This window comes from Heteronotia binoei, chromosome 1, assembly GCF_032191835.1.
Source record: "Heteronotia binoei isolate CCM8104 ecotype False Entrance Well chromosome 1, APGP_CSIRO_Hbin_v1, whole genome shotgun sequence".
Classification (NCBI taxonomy): domain Eukaryota; kingdom Metazoa; phylum Chordata; class Lepidosauria; order Squamata; family Gekkonidae; genus Heteronotia; species Heteronotia binoei.
Genome location: NC_083223.1, coordinates 282,186,527 through 282,204,225, shown reverse-complemented (window position 1 = coordinate 282,204,225; position 17,699 = coordinate 282,186,527). Strand labels below are relative to the sequence as shown.

The window sequence follows — 17,699 nt, the reverse complement described above, 5'->3', positions numbered from 1 at the left end:
TGCCCCACCTTTTCTCCGAGGTGATCTTGTTTGGTTATTTGAAATTTGCGGTAAATATCCCCGACTAGGAATTAGTAACAATTTGTGTTATCGCTGACTAAACTGTGAATTGATTTATCTTGGGAAAAGAATCCAGTTCTCCTTTGGTTTAGAACAGTTTGTCCGACTGCTTTAACCCCCCCCCCCTTTCAATGACGTATGTTAACAGATCAAAAGAAGCCGATAACTGGCATATCCAGAACAAAAGATTTTATTTATTGAACAATGGAATACAAGATAATATTTTTAAAAGGTAAAGGTAGTCCCCTGTGCAAGCAGCAGTCGTTTCCGACTCTGGGGTGACAGCGCATCGTGACATTTTCACAGCAGACTTAAGAACATAAGAACATAAGAGAAGCCCTGTTGGATCAGGCCAATGGCCCATCCAGTCCAACACTCTGTGTCACACAGTGGCAAAATTTATATATATATACACACACACACACACACACTGTGGCTAATAGCCACTGATGGACCTCTGCTCCATATTTTTATCCAATCCCCTCTTAAAGCTGGCTATGCTTGTAGCCGCCACCACCTCCTGTGGCAGCGAATTCCACATGTTAATCACCCTTTGGGTGAAGAAGGACTTCCTTTTATCCGTTTTAACCCGTCTGCTCAGCAATTTCATTGAATGCCCACGAGTTCTTGTATTGTGAGAAAGGGAGAAAAGGACTTCTTTCTCTACTTTTTACAGGGTGGTTTGGTCTTGCCTTCCCCAGTCGTCTACGCTTTCCCCCCAGCAAGCTGAGTACTCCTTTTACCGATCTTGGAAGGATGAAAGGCTGAAAGCTTCCGCCAGGATCAAACTCAGGTCGTGAGCAGAGGGCTCGGACTGCAGTACTGCAGCTTTACCACTCTGCACCATGAGGCTTTCTAACAAGATAACATACAACCTTTAAAAAAATTATTATGAAGAAGGATGGATGGATGGATGGATGGATGGATGGACAGATGGACGGATGGATGGATAGATAGATAGATAGCAGGTACTCCTTTGCATATTAGGCCACACCCCTAGGGATTTTTCACATAGCGTGTGCAGCACAATGACATCACTCATAAGTGGCAAAAGTGGGAGGGCTTCTAGTGTCCTGGCCCCGCTGGTGGACCTCCTGATGGCACTTGGGGTTTTTTGGCCACTGTGTGACACAGAGTGTTGGACTGGATGGGTCATTGGCCTGATCCAACATGGCTTCTCTTATGTTCTTATGTTCTAGCCCTTCTCTTATATTCATATGTTCTTATGTCTGGGGCAGTGATGCTCTGTATTCTTGGTGCTGGGGGGGGGCAACAACGGGAGGGCTTCTAGTGTCCTGGCCCCATTGATGGACCTCCTGATGGCACCTGGTTTTTGGCCACTGTGTGACACAGTGTTGGACTGGATGGGCCACTGGCCTGATCCGACATGGCTTCTCTTATGTTCTTATGTTCTGGCCCTGCTGGTGGACCTCCTGATGGCACCTGAGGTTTTTTGGCCACTGTGTAACACAGAGTGTTGGAATGGATAGGCCATTGGCCTTATCCAACATGGCTTCTCTTATATTTTTATGTTCTGGCCCTTCTCTTATATTTTTATGTTCTTATGTCTGGGGCAGTGATGCTCTGTATTCTTGGTGCTTGGGGAGGCACAGCAGGAGGGCTTCTAGTGTCCTGGCCCCACTGATGGACCTCCTGATGGCACCTGGTTTTCTTGGCCCCTGTGTGACACAGAGTGTTGGGCTAGAGGGGCCATTGGCCTGATCCAACATGGCTTCTCTTGTGCTCTTATGTCTGGGGCAGTGATGCTCTGTATTCTTGGTGCTTGGGGGGGGCACAGTGGGAGGGCTTCTAGTGTCCTGGCCCCACTGATGAATCTCCTGATGGCACCTGGTTTTCTTGGCCCCTGTGTGACACAGAGTGTTGGGCTGGAGGGGCCACTGGCCTGATCCAACAGGGCTTCCCTAATGTTCTCTTGTGTTCTTATGACTAGATGGACCCTCCCTGGCCTGATGTAGCAGGGCTCTTGTGTTGTTCTTCAGAGGAGAGGAGAGGGTCTCCACTTGATTGCATGAGCCTTGATGAAGAATACCCCTCCGTATTGTGCTCCAATCCGTGCTGACTTCTGTTTCTTGCCTATGAAGGAGGCTCAGATGTCCAAGAGAGCACAGCTAGCAACAGGTTCTCCTGGGAGCTGCAGGGAGGCAGGGGGTGTTTCTTGGGGTGGTTTCTGGCTCCCCCAGGGAGGCAGGGAGTATTTCCTCAGCACATGCTGCTTGTTTGTGCAGCTTCAGTGGTCTGGGGGGATGCTGTCAGGTTTTCCACTCTAGCATATCGATGCTCTCCCCTGGGAAGGAGAGGCATCAGGCGGCTCACACGTCCTTTGGGGTTTCTCATTATCTCTGCTCCTTTACAGCGGCTTCAGACCAGGGGTTGCAACGCTGGGTTGGGAAATACCTGTAAATTTGGGGGTGGAGCCTAAAGCGGGAGGGGTTTGGGGAGGGGAGGGGCCTCAGGATGGTCCAGTGTCCATCCTTGGGTTGCCAGGTCCAAGACAAGAAATATCTGGAACAGGGCTTTTTTTTGTAACAGGAACTCCTTTCAATATTAGGTCACACACCCCTGATGGAGCCAATCCTTCAAGAGGTTATAGGGCTCTTCGTATTTATTTATTTATTTATTTATTTATTTATTTATTTATTTATTTATTTATTTATTTATTTATTTATTTATATATATTTAGGCTTATATCCCGCCCTTCCCACCAAGTGGCTCAGGGCGGCTTACAACATTTTAATTCACATAATTCAGCTTAAAAACATTTACATAACAAAGTTAAAACCGTAATTAATAAGACATAAAAATAAGAATAAAAAGCAGCGGTCGTACAGGGCTACTGGAAGCCCTTGGAGGATTGGCTACATCAGGGGGGCATGGCCTAACATGCAAAAGAGTTCCTGCTAAAAAAAGCCCCTATCTGGAAACTTTGGAGGTGGAGCCAGGAGACTTTGGGGGTGGAGCCAGAAGACTTTGGGGTGGAGCCAGGAGACTTTGGGGGTGGAGCCAGGAGACTTTGGGGGTGGAGCCAGAAGATTTTGGGGTGGAGCCAGAAGATTTTGAAGGGTGGAGCCAGGAGACTTGGGGGTGGAGCCAGGAGACTTTGGGGGTGGAGCCAGGAGACTTTGGGGGTGGAGCTAGGAGACCCTGGAGGTGGAGCTGGGAGACTTTGGGGGTGGAGCCAGGAGACTTTGGGGGGTAGAGCCAGAAGACTTTGGAGGTGAAGCCAGGAGACTTTGGGGGTGGAGCCAGAAGACTTTGGGGGTGGAGCAAGAAGACTTCGGGGTGGAGCCAGAAGACTTTGGAGGTGGAGCCAGGAGACTTTGGGGGTGGAGCCAGGAGACTTTGGGGTGGAGCCAGGAGACTTTGGAGGTGTAGTCAGGAGACTTTGTGGGTGGAGCCAGAAGACTTTGGGGTGGAGCCAGGAGACTTTGGGGGTGAAGCTAGGAGACTTTTGGGGGTGGAGCCTGGAGCAAGGTTGTGACAAGACGGATTGAACTCTGAAGGGAGTTCTGGACATCCAATTGAAAGGGTTGTTCAGTCGCACAGTTTAAAGAGACCACACACTTTTAAAATGCCTTCCTTCCCTTTGTAATAATGAAGGACAGGGGCACCTTCTTTGGGGGCTCATAGAATTGGAGCCCCTGGCCCAATCTTTTTGAAACTTGGGGGATTATTTGAGGAGAGGCCCTGGATGCTGTGCTGCAAGTGTGGTGCCTCTACCTCAAAAAACAGCCCCTGCAGAGCTCCAGATACCCACAGATCAATTCTCCGCTACACCCAATGGAGATTGGTCTCCGTAGGGTGCAATGGATGCCCAAAAGACATTTCCTTTCCTCCACCAACCCTGCGAGGTAGGCAAGACTTTCCTAGGGCCCTGCCTGACCCTTTCAGCTGTGTACCGCACAGAGGGAAGATGCCATTTGATGCCGGGCCAGTCCAGGTAGGCGGCTTTCTCGGCTGCCCCTTGAGTTGCCAGCCTCCAGGGGGGACCTGGGGATCCCCCAGAATTCCAGCTGATCTCCAGACGACAGAGATCTCTGGAGAAAATGGCCGCTTTGGAGGCTGGGCTGCAGGGCCTTGTCCCATGCTGAGGCCCCTCCCCTCCCCAAACTCCATCCTCTCCAGACTCCACCCCCAAAATCTCCAAGTGTTTCCCAACACAGCGTTGGCAACTCTAGCTATCTCGCCTCCAGTTCACCCCTCAGCTCTCCGAATGGACTCAGGCAGGGCTTGTTTTAAAAAAAGCAGGAACACAGTTCTGGCTGGCGCAGAATCAGGGGGTGTGGCCTAATATGCAAATGAGTTCCTGCTGGGCTTTTTCTACCCCCAACTCCGCCCCCCCGGCCTTAGGGAAGTGATCATGTAAGGTAGGGTGGCCGAGTCCAATTCAAGAAATATCTGAGGACTTTGGGGGCGGAGCCAGGAGAGCTTGGGGTGGGGTCAGGAGAATTTTGGAGGTGGAGCCAGCAGCAAGGGTTGTGACAAGCAGAATTGAAGTCCAAAGGGAGTTCTGGCCATCACATTTAAAGAGACTGCACACCTTTTAAACGCCTTCTCTCCATTAGAAATAATGAAGGAGAGGGGCACCTTCTTTTGGGGCTCATAGAATTGGACCCCCTGGTCCAATCTTTTGGAAACTTGGGAGGTATTTTGGGGAGAGGCCCTGGATGCTATGCTGAATATTTGGTGCCTCTAGCTCAAAAAACAGCCCCCAGAGCCTCATATACCCACAGATCAATTCTCCATTATACCCTCTGGGAATCAGTCTCCATAGGGATTAATGGAGTGTGCAGCAGATATTTTCCTCCCCCCCCCACTTTCTGATGACCCTGAAGCAGGGGGAGGGCCTCTAAACCGGAGATCCCCTGCCCCCACCTGGGGATTATGGAACTCAAAGAAGCCCTTCCAAAGACGTCTGTTCTAGATATCAAGACGTTTCATCCGTCTTTCTTCAGTTTGGAGCCTTGTTTATCACTGGAAAAGAGCCTCGTGGCACAGAGTGGTAAAGCCGCAGTACTGCAGTCCTAAGCTCTGCTCACGACCTGAGTTCGATCCCGGAGGAAGCTAGGTTTTCAGGTAGCCGGCTCGAGGTTGACTCCGCCTTCCATCCTTCTGAGGTTGGTCAAATGAGTCCCCAGCTTCCTGGGGGGGGGGAGTGTAGATGACTGGGGAAGGCAATGGCAAACCACCCCGTAAAAAGTCTGCTGTGAAAACGTGAAAGCAACGTCACCCCAGAGTCGGAAACGACCAGTGCTTGCACAGGGGACCTTTCCTTTCCTTTTCCTTATCACTGGAACCCGATCTTTACAATACATTCACAGGAGACGAACAAGGTTTTGAACATGTCTGTAAGAACATGTCTGGAGAACCTGGAAATCTTACAGACCTGTTCTGAACCTTGTTGGTCTCCAGTGAACGTATTGTAAAGATTGGGTTCCAGCGATAAACTAGCCTCCAAACTGAAGAAAGACGGATGAAACGTCTTGATATCTAGAACAGACGTCTTTGGAAGGGCTTCTTTTAGTTCCGTGAACTAAATACTGGACTATTGCCACTCCTTGGTAGTCGGAAAGACTGCTTTTGAACTGTCTTCTGTTTATGTCTTTTTGCTACATGCTCTTGTTTTTTTCAAGTTCTATGTGCAAGCTTTGTCAGAACACCACTGACCTCTACATTACACTGTCTTCTTGTTTAAAATTTATGGTGTCTCTTAGCGGGGTTTTTTTTGTATTTACCCACCTGGGAATTGGCAGCCCTAATTGTCAGGGCATTTGGCCTCTGTCTGCTGGGGGGGGGGGGTTAAAGAATTGCAACATACATAGAGCAGGGGTGGCCAACGGTAGCTCTCCAGATGTTTTTTGCCTACAACTCCCATCAGCTCCAGACATTGGCCATGCTGGCTGGGGCTGATGGGAGTTGTAGGCAAAAAACATCTGGAGCGCTACCGTTGGCCACCCCTGACATAGAGGATTGGCAACCCCAGACTGGGAAATTGAGAAGGGAAGGCAGATTCCACAGAAGGCAGGGTTTGAGGAGAGGAGGGGTTTGGGGAGGGGAGCGACCCCTGTGGGTTACAATGCCATGTGGCCCGCTTTCCAAAACTGTCATCTTTTGCAGAGCAACTGAGCTCTGTCTCCTGGAGATCAGTAATAATTCCTGGAGTTTTCCAGGCCCTACCTGGAGGAGATGAAAAATGCTAACGCCCTGAGTCTAATCAATAATAAATAATTTAAGAACATTAGGGAAGCCATGTTGGACCAGGCCAATGGCCCATCCAGTCCAACACTCTGTATCTCATAAGAACATAACAGAAGCCATACTGGATAAGGCCAATGGCCCATCCAGTTCAACACTCTGTGTCACATAAGAACATAAGAGAAGCCATGTTGGATCAGGCCAATGGCCCATCCAGTCCAACACTCTGTCTCACAGAAGAACAGAAGAGAAGCCATGTTGGATCAGGCCAATGGCCCATCCAGTCCAACACTCTGTGTCTCATAAGAACATAAGTGAAGCCATGTTGGATCAGGCCAGTGGCCCCTCCAGTCCAACACTTTGTGTCACATAAGAACATAAGATAAGCAATGTTGGATCAGGCCAATGGCCCATCCAGTCCAACACTCTGTGTCCTTTCAAGGACAACTCTGCAAGAACTATGGCTGACCCAAGACCATTCCAGCAGCTGCAAGTGGAGGAGGGGGGAATCAGACCCGGTTCTCCCAGGTAACAGTCCGCACACTTCACCACTACACCAAACTGGCTCTCAAAAGGTACGTGCGGCTGAGAGAGCTCTCACAGCAGCTGCCCTTTCAAGGACAACTCGCCAAGAACTATGGCTGACCCAAGGCCATTCCAGCAGCTGCAAGTGGAGGAGGGGGGAATCAGACCCGGTTCTCCCAGGTAACAGTCCGCACACTTCACCACTACACCAAACTGGCTCTCCAGCTGGATGTCTGAGCCATCTGAAAGCCCTGTCACCTGCCAATCACCCGTCCCCTCACCTGTTGGACCTCAGAAGGTCACGGTGTGGGGCTTTCCCTCCTGCCACACCTGTCTGCCAGTGTTCCAGCCCGCCAAGGAGTTGGCAGCTACAGCCGCCCCACCAAGGAGAAAGGAATCTTGGCTCCCTGGCAGGGCGTCTTGCGAAAGGCAGAAACTCCTTGGCTGGAGAGAGCCGGGACGTGTTGAGCCAGTTCTGCTCTCCCTCTTATCAGAAACCAGGTCAGGAATCACACCTCCCTTGCAGGCGGGGCAGGGGTGTCGATCGCCCTCGACAGTCCAGGAGGGAGACCGGGACGGAACACCAGCTGGAGAGGTATGCTGGGGGGGGGGGCTGCAAGGGGGGGGGGGAGGAGGGAAACAGCAGTCAATTTTTCCTCTCTCTCTCTCCACGTCCTCTCTGGGGCAGTAGGAAAGATTTCAACAGCGCTTGCTTTGCTGCTTGTTCTTCCCTGGGAGGCCCCAGATGAACTAGTTAGGCTGATTTGGCCAGCGCTCCCTCTGGATCTTCCTAGGTTCTGGGAAGTCTTGCAAAGCATCGGGCTAGGATCTGGGAGACCCAGGCTCGAATCTGCACTCTGCCGCAGACGCTCCCTGGGGGATCTCAGCCTCAGCCCACCTTAGAGGGGTTTAGTAAATATAGAATAAATCAAGGAACATCCCTGTAGGGTTGCCAAGTCTAACTCAAGAAATATCTGGGGACTTTGGGGGTGGAGCCGGGAGACTTTGGGGGTGGAGCCAGGAGCAAGGTTGTGACGAGCATCATTGAACTCCAACGGGAGTTCCGGGCATTACATTGAAAGGGACCACATGTCTTTAAATGCCTTCCCTCCGTTGGAAATAATGAAGGATAGGGGCACCTTCTTTGGGGGCTCATGGAATTGGACCCCCTGGTCCAATCGTTTTGAAACTTGGAGGGTGTTTTGAGGAGAGGCACCGGATGCTATGCTGCAAATTTGGTGCCTGTAAGTAAAAGAAACAGCCCCCCCCCCCCCAGAGCCCCAGATACCCGTGGATCAATTCTCCATTATACCCTACAGGGAATTGGTCTCCACAGGAAATAATGCAGTGCTCAAGCGACATTCCCCCACTTACTTTCTGATGACCCTGAATTGGGGGGAGGGCCTCCAAACGGGGGATCGCCTGCCCCCACCTGGGGATTGGCAACCCTACATCCCTGCAAGGTTGACGCCTCCCCTTCTCTGGGCCTTTTTCTGTTCCCCCAGCGCAGAGACCAGCAGCATTTGAAAGCTGCACCGGTGAGTTTCTGCCTGATTGTCAGTGGCAAAGGACGGAAGAGGAGATGGGAACCATAATGGGAGGGAGGAAGGCAGCCCAGGGGCTCTGCCAACCCCTTGTCCGGTGCCCATCAAGGGTTTTTAGAAAGTGGGCGGGGCCAGGTGGGGGCTTTGAGTGGCAGGCCTTCTGCTTGGCCGGTGGAAACGTGTCAAAGAGTTCCCATTAGAGTTGCACAGAAGCACACTCTTTTTGCGCACGGCTGGCTTTGTCTTCTGCAGTAGCCGTTTTGTCGCCGGCTCCACCTCCTACGGCAGCCATTGCGTGGCTGCTCCCCCCCCATCCTGCGTCAGAATGCCGAACGTACCCACAGGCTCAAAAAGGCTGGGGAACCCTGATCTATAGGGTGGCCTCAACAGCATAGGGGTGGGTCAGGATACCCGGCACCCAGTAGGGTCGCCACGTCTGGGTTGGGAAATACCTGGAGACTTTGGGGGTGGAGCCGGGAGAGGGCGGGGGTTGGGGGAGGGGAGGGGCCTTAGCATGGTACAATTCCCTAGACTCCGCCCTTTCGAGCAGCCATTTTCTCCAGGGGGGCTGATCTCCACCCTAGAGCAGCTGAAGGCATTTCTATTTCGGAGAGCGTTTGGTTAAGTCTACCAGCGGTCTGACCGGTGATCTTACATTTTTAGTTGTTGATGTGCTTTTTATTTCATAGAACAAAAGAGGAGTCAAATGGCCCCTTTAAGAACAGCTTAGTTTTATTCAGAACGTAAGCTTTGGTGTGCTGTCTAAGCACGCTTCGTCGGACGAGGAATCGGGGAGGGAAATGTCTGCTGGAAACTCTTATTCCCTAGGGAGATTTATTCCCATAGAAAATAATAGAGAATTGATCCGCGGGTATCTGGGGCTCTGGGGGGGGGCTGTTTTTTGAGGTAGAGGCACAAAATTTTCAGTATAGCATCTAGTGCCTCTCCCCAAAATACCCCCCAAGTTTCAAAAAGATTGGACCAGGGGGTCCAATTCTATGAGCCCCAAAAGAAGGTGCCCTTATCCTTCATTATTTCCTATGGAAGGAAGGCATTGAAAAGGTGTGCCGTCCCTTTAAATGTGATGGCCAGAACTCCCTTTGGAGTTCAATTATGCTTGTCACAGCCTTGATCTTGGCTCCGCCCAGATGTCTCCTGACTCCACCCCCAAAGTCTCCTGGCTCCATCCCCAAAGTCCTCAGATATTTCTTAAATTGGACTTGGCAACCCTACACTTGACTCCTGCTTTGTTCAGCTGCTTCAGGCCAACACGGCTGCCCGCTTGGATCTTAAGACAATATAGTCATTAACAGACATCCTCACGTTTTGACATATTACCGTTTTGTTGCTTTCGCGTGCTCCTGCGACTCAGATCGAAGGTTTGCTCCATTTGTTAATTTTGCTATTCTGTCATTGAATCTTAAATTTGTACCATTTTGCAGTCTAAACCACCCCTACCAGATAATGTTGCTATTCTGTCATTGAATCTTAAATTTGTACCGTTTTGCGTTCTAAACCCCTCCCTACCAGATAATTTCACTATACTGTCATCGGATCTTAAATTTGTACCATTTTGCATGCTGAGCCACTGCCTACCAGCTATGTGCGGCTTTGCTCGCTGTACCGGATTCCTCGTCCGGTGAAGTGTGCTTAGAGAGCACACCAAAGCTTCTGTTCTGAATAAAACGAAGTTGGTCTTAAAGGTGCCACTGGACTCCTGTTTTGTTCTAGCACTTCAGACCAACACGGCTGACTACTGGGATCTTTTTTATTCTATGCGTGCCTCCTCTGTGTTTGCAAGCTAGCTCGAGCTGCGTGGGGAAGAAAGGCACTTGCAGATGTGTTAAATAAGATAAAGCAACGGATTAAAAAGAAACACCCTTGTCTCCCAGTTTGCTGCAGGGCTGCAGGCTCGTGCCACCCGTCTGTCGCCTCTGAGGGCTCTTGTGGGTCCAGAATGCCCCTTGCCAACAGGTCGGAGAAGGGCTCTCTGGCCAATAAGATCCTTAAGCAGTTGCCTCTGGCTGATAAGGTGAGTTGGGGGGGGGGGAGGGAGATGCCCGCTTTCTCCCAGGGTTTGGCGTTGGCGATAGGAGCCCAAGCGGGCCACTGTTTCGTGCGGGCTGAGAGGGTGCTCTGAACTTAGACTTCCCAATTCTCAGGTCCTCCCCTGGTTTTACAGGCTTCCCCCCTGCCCCGGCCCCCAGCCAGCTGGCCAGTGGGGGAAGCCCCGCCCGCACAGCCACCTGCAGCTGTAGATCTTGGGCAGGTTTAGAAACCTGCAAACAGGTCCGTTTCAAAATGTGTGTGTGTGCCTTTAAAGTTGGGCAGGAAGTACTTCATGGGAAGGGTCAGCGACACAGTCCCTCGGCTTGTTTTGCTTTCCTTTCAGAGCAACTAAGTGTGTGTGTGTGTGTGTGTGTGTGTGAGAGAGAGAGAGAGAGAGAGAGAGACCCTGTTCTTTTCAGATGTCCTTGTGGAGGAACCAGACCCAGTAAGTGTGTGTGTGTGTGAGAGAGAGAGGGTTGCCAATCCCCAGGTTTGGAGGCCCCCTCCCTGCTTTAGGGTCATCAGAAAGCGGTGGGGGGGGGAGGGAAATGTCTACTGGGCAATTATTCCCAATGGAGAACGCTTCTCATAGGGAATAATGGGGGTATCGGGGGCTCTGGGGGGGGTGTTTTGAGGTAGAGGCACCAAATTTCCAGCATAGCATCTATTGCCTCTCCCCAAAATACCCTCCGTGTTTCAAAACGATTGGGCCAGGGGGTCCAATTCTATGAGCCACAAAAGAAGGTGCCCCTATCCTTCATTATGATGATGATGACGTTGGATTTATAGTCCATCCTTCCCCTAACTGGCCGCAGCTCTCCAGGGTCTCAAGCTGAGATTTTTCATGCCTATTTGCATGGACCCTTTTGAGTTGGAGATGCCGGGGATTGAACCTGGGACCTTCTGCTTCCCAAGCAGATGCTCTACCACTGAGCCACCATCCCTCCCCTAACTGGCAGCGGCTCTCCAGGGTCTCAAGCTGAGATTTTTCATGCCTATTTGCATGGACCCTTTTGAGTTGGAGATGCCGGGGATTGAACCTGGGACCTTCTGCTTACCAAGCAGATGCTCTACCACTGAGCCATTGTCCCTCCCCTAACTGGCAGCGGCTCTCCAGGGTCTCAAGCTGAGGTTTTTCACACCTATTTGCCTGGACCCTTTTTTGGAGATGCCGGGGATTGAACCTGGGACCTTCTGCTTCCCAAGCAGATGCTCTACCACTGAGCCACCGTCCCTCCCCTAACTGGCAGTGGCTCTCCAGGGTCTCAAGCTGAGGTTTTTCACACCTATTTGCCTGGACCCTTTTTTGGAGATGCCGGGGATTGAACCTGGGACCTTCTGCTTCCCAAGCAGATGCTCTACCACTGAGCCACCATCCCTCCCTTAACTGGCAGCAGCTCTCCAGGGTCTCAAGCTGAGGTTTTTCATGCCTACTTGCCTGGACCATTTTTCTTTGGAGATGCTGGGGATTGAACCTGGGACCTTCTACTTACTAAGCAGATGCTCTACTACAGAGCCACTGTCCCTCCCCTAACTGGTAGCAGCTCTCCAGGGTCTCAGGCTGAGATTTTTTCACGCCTACTTGCCTGGACCCTTCTTAGTTGGAGATGCCGGGGATTGAACCTGGGACCTTCTGCTTACCAAGCAGATGCTCTACCACTGAGCCACCCTCCCTTCCAAGAGTAGGGGGTTGAGAGCACCTTCCCTAGGAGGAAAGGCTGAAGAGCCTGGGACTTTCCAGTTTAGAGAAGAGACAACTAAGGATGGGCGTGATGAGGGTTTGTAAAATTAAGGACGAGGCGGAGAGAGTGGACCAAAACTGAGAACTTGTCCTCCCTCTCCCAAAACACTAGAAGTCGAGGGCGTCCAATGAAGCTGGTGGGCAGGAGGCTCACGACAGACAAAAGGAAAGGCCACGTTGCAGAAAGAGTGACGAAAATGTGGCATTCGCGGCCAGAGGATGGAGTGACGGCCACAAGCATAGATAGCTTTAAAAAGGGATTAGATGGTGTTGTGTCCTAGGCTCAAATGGGAGAACTGTTACTTTTGGAGGGAACTGTTACTTTTGGAGGGAAGCTGAACAAGCCAGAGCTTGTACTCCACACCAGGGTTCCAGAGAAGGCCTAAGCGTGCCCAATCAGGGGAAGGATTGAAACATAAGTAGCCAATCAACATCTAGGCTCATACTGTACCCTGATAGGCCCTTAGGGCCCTGTAAATAGCCAATCCATGTACATAGTTAAGGACCAATCAGAAGGGGGCAAGAATTGTATAAAAGAGCGGGAAGTTTGAATAGAGCTCAGTCTGTGTGTGTGTTCCTGAAGTAAAGCTTGCTGAAATCACTCTCCGACTCTGGTCTCTTACTGCGCCAACCCTAGTACTTTACAGATGGATTGATGGAAGAGAAGTGACTGAAGGGAACCTCCACATTCAGAGGCACTAAGCCTCTGAATCCCAGAGCCAGGAGACAACTTCAGGGAAAAGTCTTGGCCTCTCTGCCCTGTTGTTCCTCCAGAGGAACTGGCTGGCCACTGTGTGAGACAGGAGGCTGGACTACATGGATCCTCACTGGTCTGACCCAGCAGGGCTCTTCTGATGTTCTTCTCAGGGGAAGGCCTCGGCCTCTCTGCCCTGTTGTTGGCCCTCCAGAGGAACTGGCTGGCCCCTGTGTGAGACAGGAGGCTGGACTACATGGATCCTCACTGGTCTGACCCAGCAGGGCTCTTCTGATGTTCTTCTCAGGGGAAGGCCTCGGCCTCTCTGCCCTGTTGTTGGCCCTCCAGAGGAACTGGCTGGCCCCTGTGTGAGACAGGAGGCTGGACTACATGGATCCTCACTGGTCTGACCCAGCAGGGCTCTTCTGATGTTCTTCTCAGGGGAAGGCCTCAGCCTCTCTGCCCTGTTGTTGGCCCTCCAGAGGAACTGGCTGGCCCCTGTGTGAGAAGATGGGATGATGGACTAGATGGGCCTTAACTGGTCTGATCCAGCAGGAGAGTTCTTACGTTGTTATATTAAACCTGGACTTGGACCTTTTCTGCATAGGATTTTATCTGACAGTTCATGCCCCATAGCGCTTTGGTTTATCCCCTCATTTCCACATTCATTTTTCTGACTTTAGTTTCTTCCTCTTTTTTAGTTCTTTTGAGGTCACTTTTGCCTCATCTTTTTCCATAAGCCAATTCTGAGTCACCTTTCTCCTTTTGCATCATGTCTCTGTCAGTTTTATTTTCCCTGCTTACTCCCACCAACTTCCAGCCCATTTTTGGTCCTGGGCAGAAGATGACTGGTTTCATTTCCTTCCTTCCTTCCTTCCTTCCTTCCTTCCTTCCTTCCTTCCTTCCTTCCTTCCTTCCTTCCTTCCTTCCTTCCTTCCTTCCTTCCTTCCTTCCTTCCTTCCTTCCTTCCTTCCTTCCTTCCTTCCTTCCTTCCTTCCTTCCTCCCTCCCTCCCTCCCTCCCCCCTCTCTACCTACCTTCTTCTTTCTTTTATTCTTTCTGTCTCTGTGTCTGTCTCTCTTTCTGTCTCTTTCCCTAAAATATAAATCAATCACTAGATTGTTGTAACAATAGGTTTACCAGGTTTTCTGAATTCCCAGCTTTCTTTCCTTCTTTTTTTAAAAAAGTAAGTCTCTAGTTCCTTCCATTGCAAAAGTATAAGTCAGGGGTGGCCAACAGTAGCTCTCCATTGGCCATGCTGGCTGGGGCTGATGGGAGATGTAGGCAAAAGACATCTGGAGAGCTACCGTTGGCCACCCCTGGTCTAAGTGAAAAGGCATCTCTCTGCCTGGGAGAGGGCTAGAGACCTCCTTTATCCACACATAGGGTTGCCAACTCCAGGTTTAGAAATTGCTGGAGATTTGGGGGTTGAGCTTGGGGAAGGGAGGCTCTTTAGTGGAGTGTAATGTCTTGTAGGCCCCCCTCCAAAGCATGCCAGGAGATCTCCATGCCCCATTTGGATATTTACAACCCTAGCAACAACCTTGTGATGTGGACTAGGTTGAGAAATTAGGACAGGCCCAGGGTCCCGCAGTGAGCTTCTGTGGATGAATGAGGATTTGAACCTTTGTCCTAAGTATTGTTCTGATGCTCCTACTCCAGGCTAGCTCACCTTGGCCCGATTCCTTTCAGCTCTCCAGTTTCCTAAGAAAGTTTGGGATTCTGATAGTTCCTTTTTCTGTCCTGTTTTCCCAAAGACTGCAGTCTGGGGCACTTTGGGGACCATTCGGCCGCTCCTGAGCTTTGAAGTGGAGCAAGATGTCCAGTCTTTCCTCGATGCCATCGCAGGCGAAGGTAACGCTTCCTTATTCATCATAGTGGCAGCAGTCAAGCCACGAATCTGCCTGTGGGTTTCTTAGAATCTGCACAACAACCCCGTGAGGCTGGTTAGGTTGAGAGATAAACGACTGGCCCTCAAGATCACATGCTTTGCCCCTACAGCTACGCCAGCCTCGAAGCCAGATCTTGAGGGATAGGTGGACAGTAAACGAAGGATGAGCAGTCAGTGTGATGCAGCAGCAAAAAAGGCCAAGGCGGTCTTGGGGTGTATCCAGGTCTTTTTTTTTTTTACCGGAACCCCTTTCCATATTAGGCCACACACCCCTGATGTAGCCAGTCCTCCAAGAGCATGCAGGGCTCTTCTTACGGGGCCTACTGTAAGTTTGGATTGGCTACATCAGGGTGTGTGTGGCCTAATACGCAAAAGAGTTCCTATTACAAAAATGCCCTGGGTGTATCAACCGTGGAATAACATCCAGATAGCAAGATATTGTAGTACACCGCATTGGTCAGGCCTCACATGGAGTATTCTGTGCTGTAGTAGTGGTAGTAGTAGTAGTAGTAGTATTGTTGAGGTGATGGTTGTAGTAGTAGAAGTGGTGGTAGTAGTGGTAGTAGTAGTGGTGATGGTAGTAGTAGTATTTGGTGGTGGTCGTAGTGGTGATGGTAGCAGTAGTGGTAGTAGTGGTGGTGGTAGTAGTAGTAATAGCAGTAGTAGTGGTGATGTGGTGGTGGTAGTAGTGGTGGTGGTAGTAGTGATTATAGTAGTGGTAGTGATAGTAGTAGTAATAGTGGTAGTAGTGGTGGTGGTAGTAGTGGTTATAGTAGTGGTAGTTATACTAGTGGTAACAGTGGTAGTAGTGGTGGTGGTGGTAGTAGTAGTAGTGGTGGTGGTAGTGATAGTAGTAGTAATAGTGGTAGTAATGGTGGTGGTAGTAGTTGTGGTGGTAGTAGTGGTGGTAGTGGTGGTGATGGTGGTAGTAGTAGTGGTGGTGGTAGTGATAGTAGTAGTAATAGTGGTAGTAATGGTGGTGGAGGTGGTGGTGGTAGTAGTAGTGGTGGTAGTGATAGTAGTAGTAATAGTGGTAGGAATGGTGGTGGTGGTAGTAGTAGTCGTTAGAATTAATGGATTGCCCAATCCCAGCTACTGTAGGGCTCTGGGTATTTGCAAGCCTGGCTTTGAAGGGGCTGTGGACAGAACGGAGCAGAGGAGAGCGAGGAGGCTGCTCAGGGGCCTGGAGACCAAGAACCCCTAGGAGGAGAGGCGGAGGGACTTGGGGATGTGCAGTCTGGAGGAGGTGGAGGAGGAACAGGATGGCTCTCTTGAAGTCTCTGAAGGGCTGTTCCTGTTGGCAGCTCCCTGCCCTCCTCTAAGGGGCAGCCCTTCAGAGAGGATTCACAATCACGAATTCAGGGGGGAGGGGTTTGTGAGTTTCCTGCCTTGTGCAGGGGGTTGGACTAGATGACCCTGGAGGTCCCTTCCAACTCTAGGATTCTATGGGTTTCAGGAATATTAGGAAAAGCTTTTTTACACTAAGAGTTGTGTAAAAGAGTTTTTTACACTAAGAGTGCGACACCCGAGGGAGGTGTTGCACTCCCCCTCACTGGCAGTCTCGAAGCAGCGGCCGGACAAACACTGGTCATGGGTACTCTAGGCTGAACCTGCATCGAGCAGGGGGTGGGACTAGTCCAGGGGTGGCCAAACTTGCTTGACATAAGAGCCACGTAGAATCGACATAAGGTGTTTAAGAGCCGCACGACATGAACATCAGATATGGGAAGGGAGGAAGGAAGGGAGGCAAATAGATGGCAGAGAGAGAGGTGGAAAGAAAGCACCTTTAACTTTAAATGCATTCTCCAAGTTGCCATCCGACTGGGCGGTGGGGGCTTCGAGAGCCACACAAGATGTGCGAAAGAGCCACATGTGACTCCCGAGCCGCAGTTTGGCCACCCCTGGACTAGGTGGCCTCTACGGCCACTTCCAACTCTGGAATTCTGGGATTCTACGTTCTTCTGTGTCCTGTCCATTGCTGTGCTGGTCACCAAACACTCTCTCTCCCCTGCATCCCAACAGCTGTCGACTACAGAACCATAACCCACCTACTCACCAACAGGACCAACAGGCAGAGACAGCAAATTGCCGAAGGGTTCCAGGCCTTTACTCAACAGGTGAGGTGCTGAAGACTTTCAGGCCTTTACTCAACAGGTGAGGTGCTGAAGACTTTCAGGCCTTTACTCAACAGGTGGGGTGCCGAAGGCTTCCAGGCCTTTCTTCACCCCACCCCCTTTCTCGAAACCCTTGGCTAGTGTCCATAGGTGATCCATCGGGGACTCCTCCTCAAAAACTATCCTTTGCTTTCCCCCTTCAGGATCTGCTGAAGAGCCTGCAGGCTGCCGTATCTGGGAACTTGGAGACGGCGCTGGTGGGACTCCTGAAACCAGCAGCGCAATACGATGCTCATGAGATCAAGCTGGCTATGAAGGTATGGCTTGATGTAGTCTCAGCCCCACCGGGCATTGCCTTCATACAATCCTAGAATCCGAGAGCTGGAAGGGACCTCCAGGGTCATCTAGTCCAACCCCCTGCACAAACACCTCCCTCTAAATTCACAGGATCTTCATTGCTGTCAGATGGCCATCTAGCCTCTGTTTAAAAACCTCCAAGGACGGAGAGTCCACCCCCTCCCGAGGAAGCCTGTGGAAACTTAGAAGCATAGAATCCTAGAGCTGGAAGGGACCTCCAGGGTCATCTAGCCCAACCCCCTGCACAATGCAGGAAACTCACAAACACCTCCCCTTAAATTCACAGGATCTTCATTGCTGTCAGATGGCCATCTAGCCTCTGTTGAAAAACCTCCAAGGAAGGAGAAGAATTGAAGAATTGCAGATTTATACCCCGCCCTTCTCTCTGAATCAGACTCAGAGCAGCTTACAATCTCCTATATCTTCTCCCCCCCACAAGAAAACCGTCTTTCCGAATGCTTTTCTCCTGGTTTTCTTCCCCTCAAAGCAAGCGTTCAAGGTTTTCCTGTTTC

The 17,699-nt window shown here is 50.8% G+C and overlaps 1 protein-coding gene across 1 annotated transcript in view; it reads left to right on the top strand.

Moving 5' to 3' along the window:
• Positions 1 to 10,299: 10,299 nt before the first annotated feature.
• LOC132587509 (annexin A9-like) overlaps positions 10,300 to 17,699 on the top strand; it is a 31,346-nt gene continuing 23,946 nt past the window's right edge. The window contains exons 1-4 of the mRNA XM_060259821.1: positions 10,300 to 10,374; positions 14,583 to 14,679; positions 16,739 to 16,833; positions 17,034 to 17,147. Coding sequence (XP_060115804.1) covers positions 10,300 to 10,374; positions 14,583 to 14,679; positions 16,739 to 16,833; positions 17,034 to 17,147 — 381 coding nt within the window. The remainder of the gene's footprint in view (positions 10,375 to 14,582; positions 14,680 to 16,738; positions 16,834 to 17,033; positions 17,148 to 17,699) is intronic.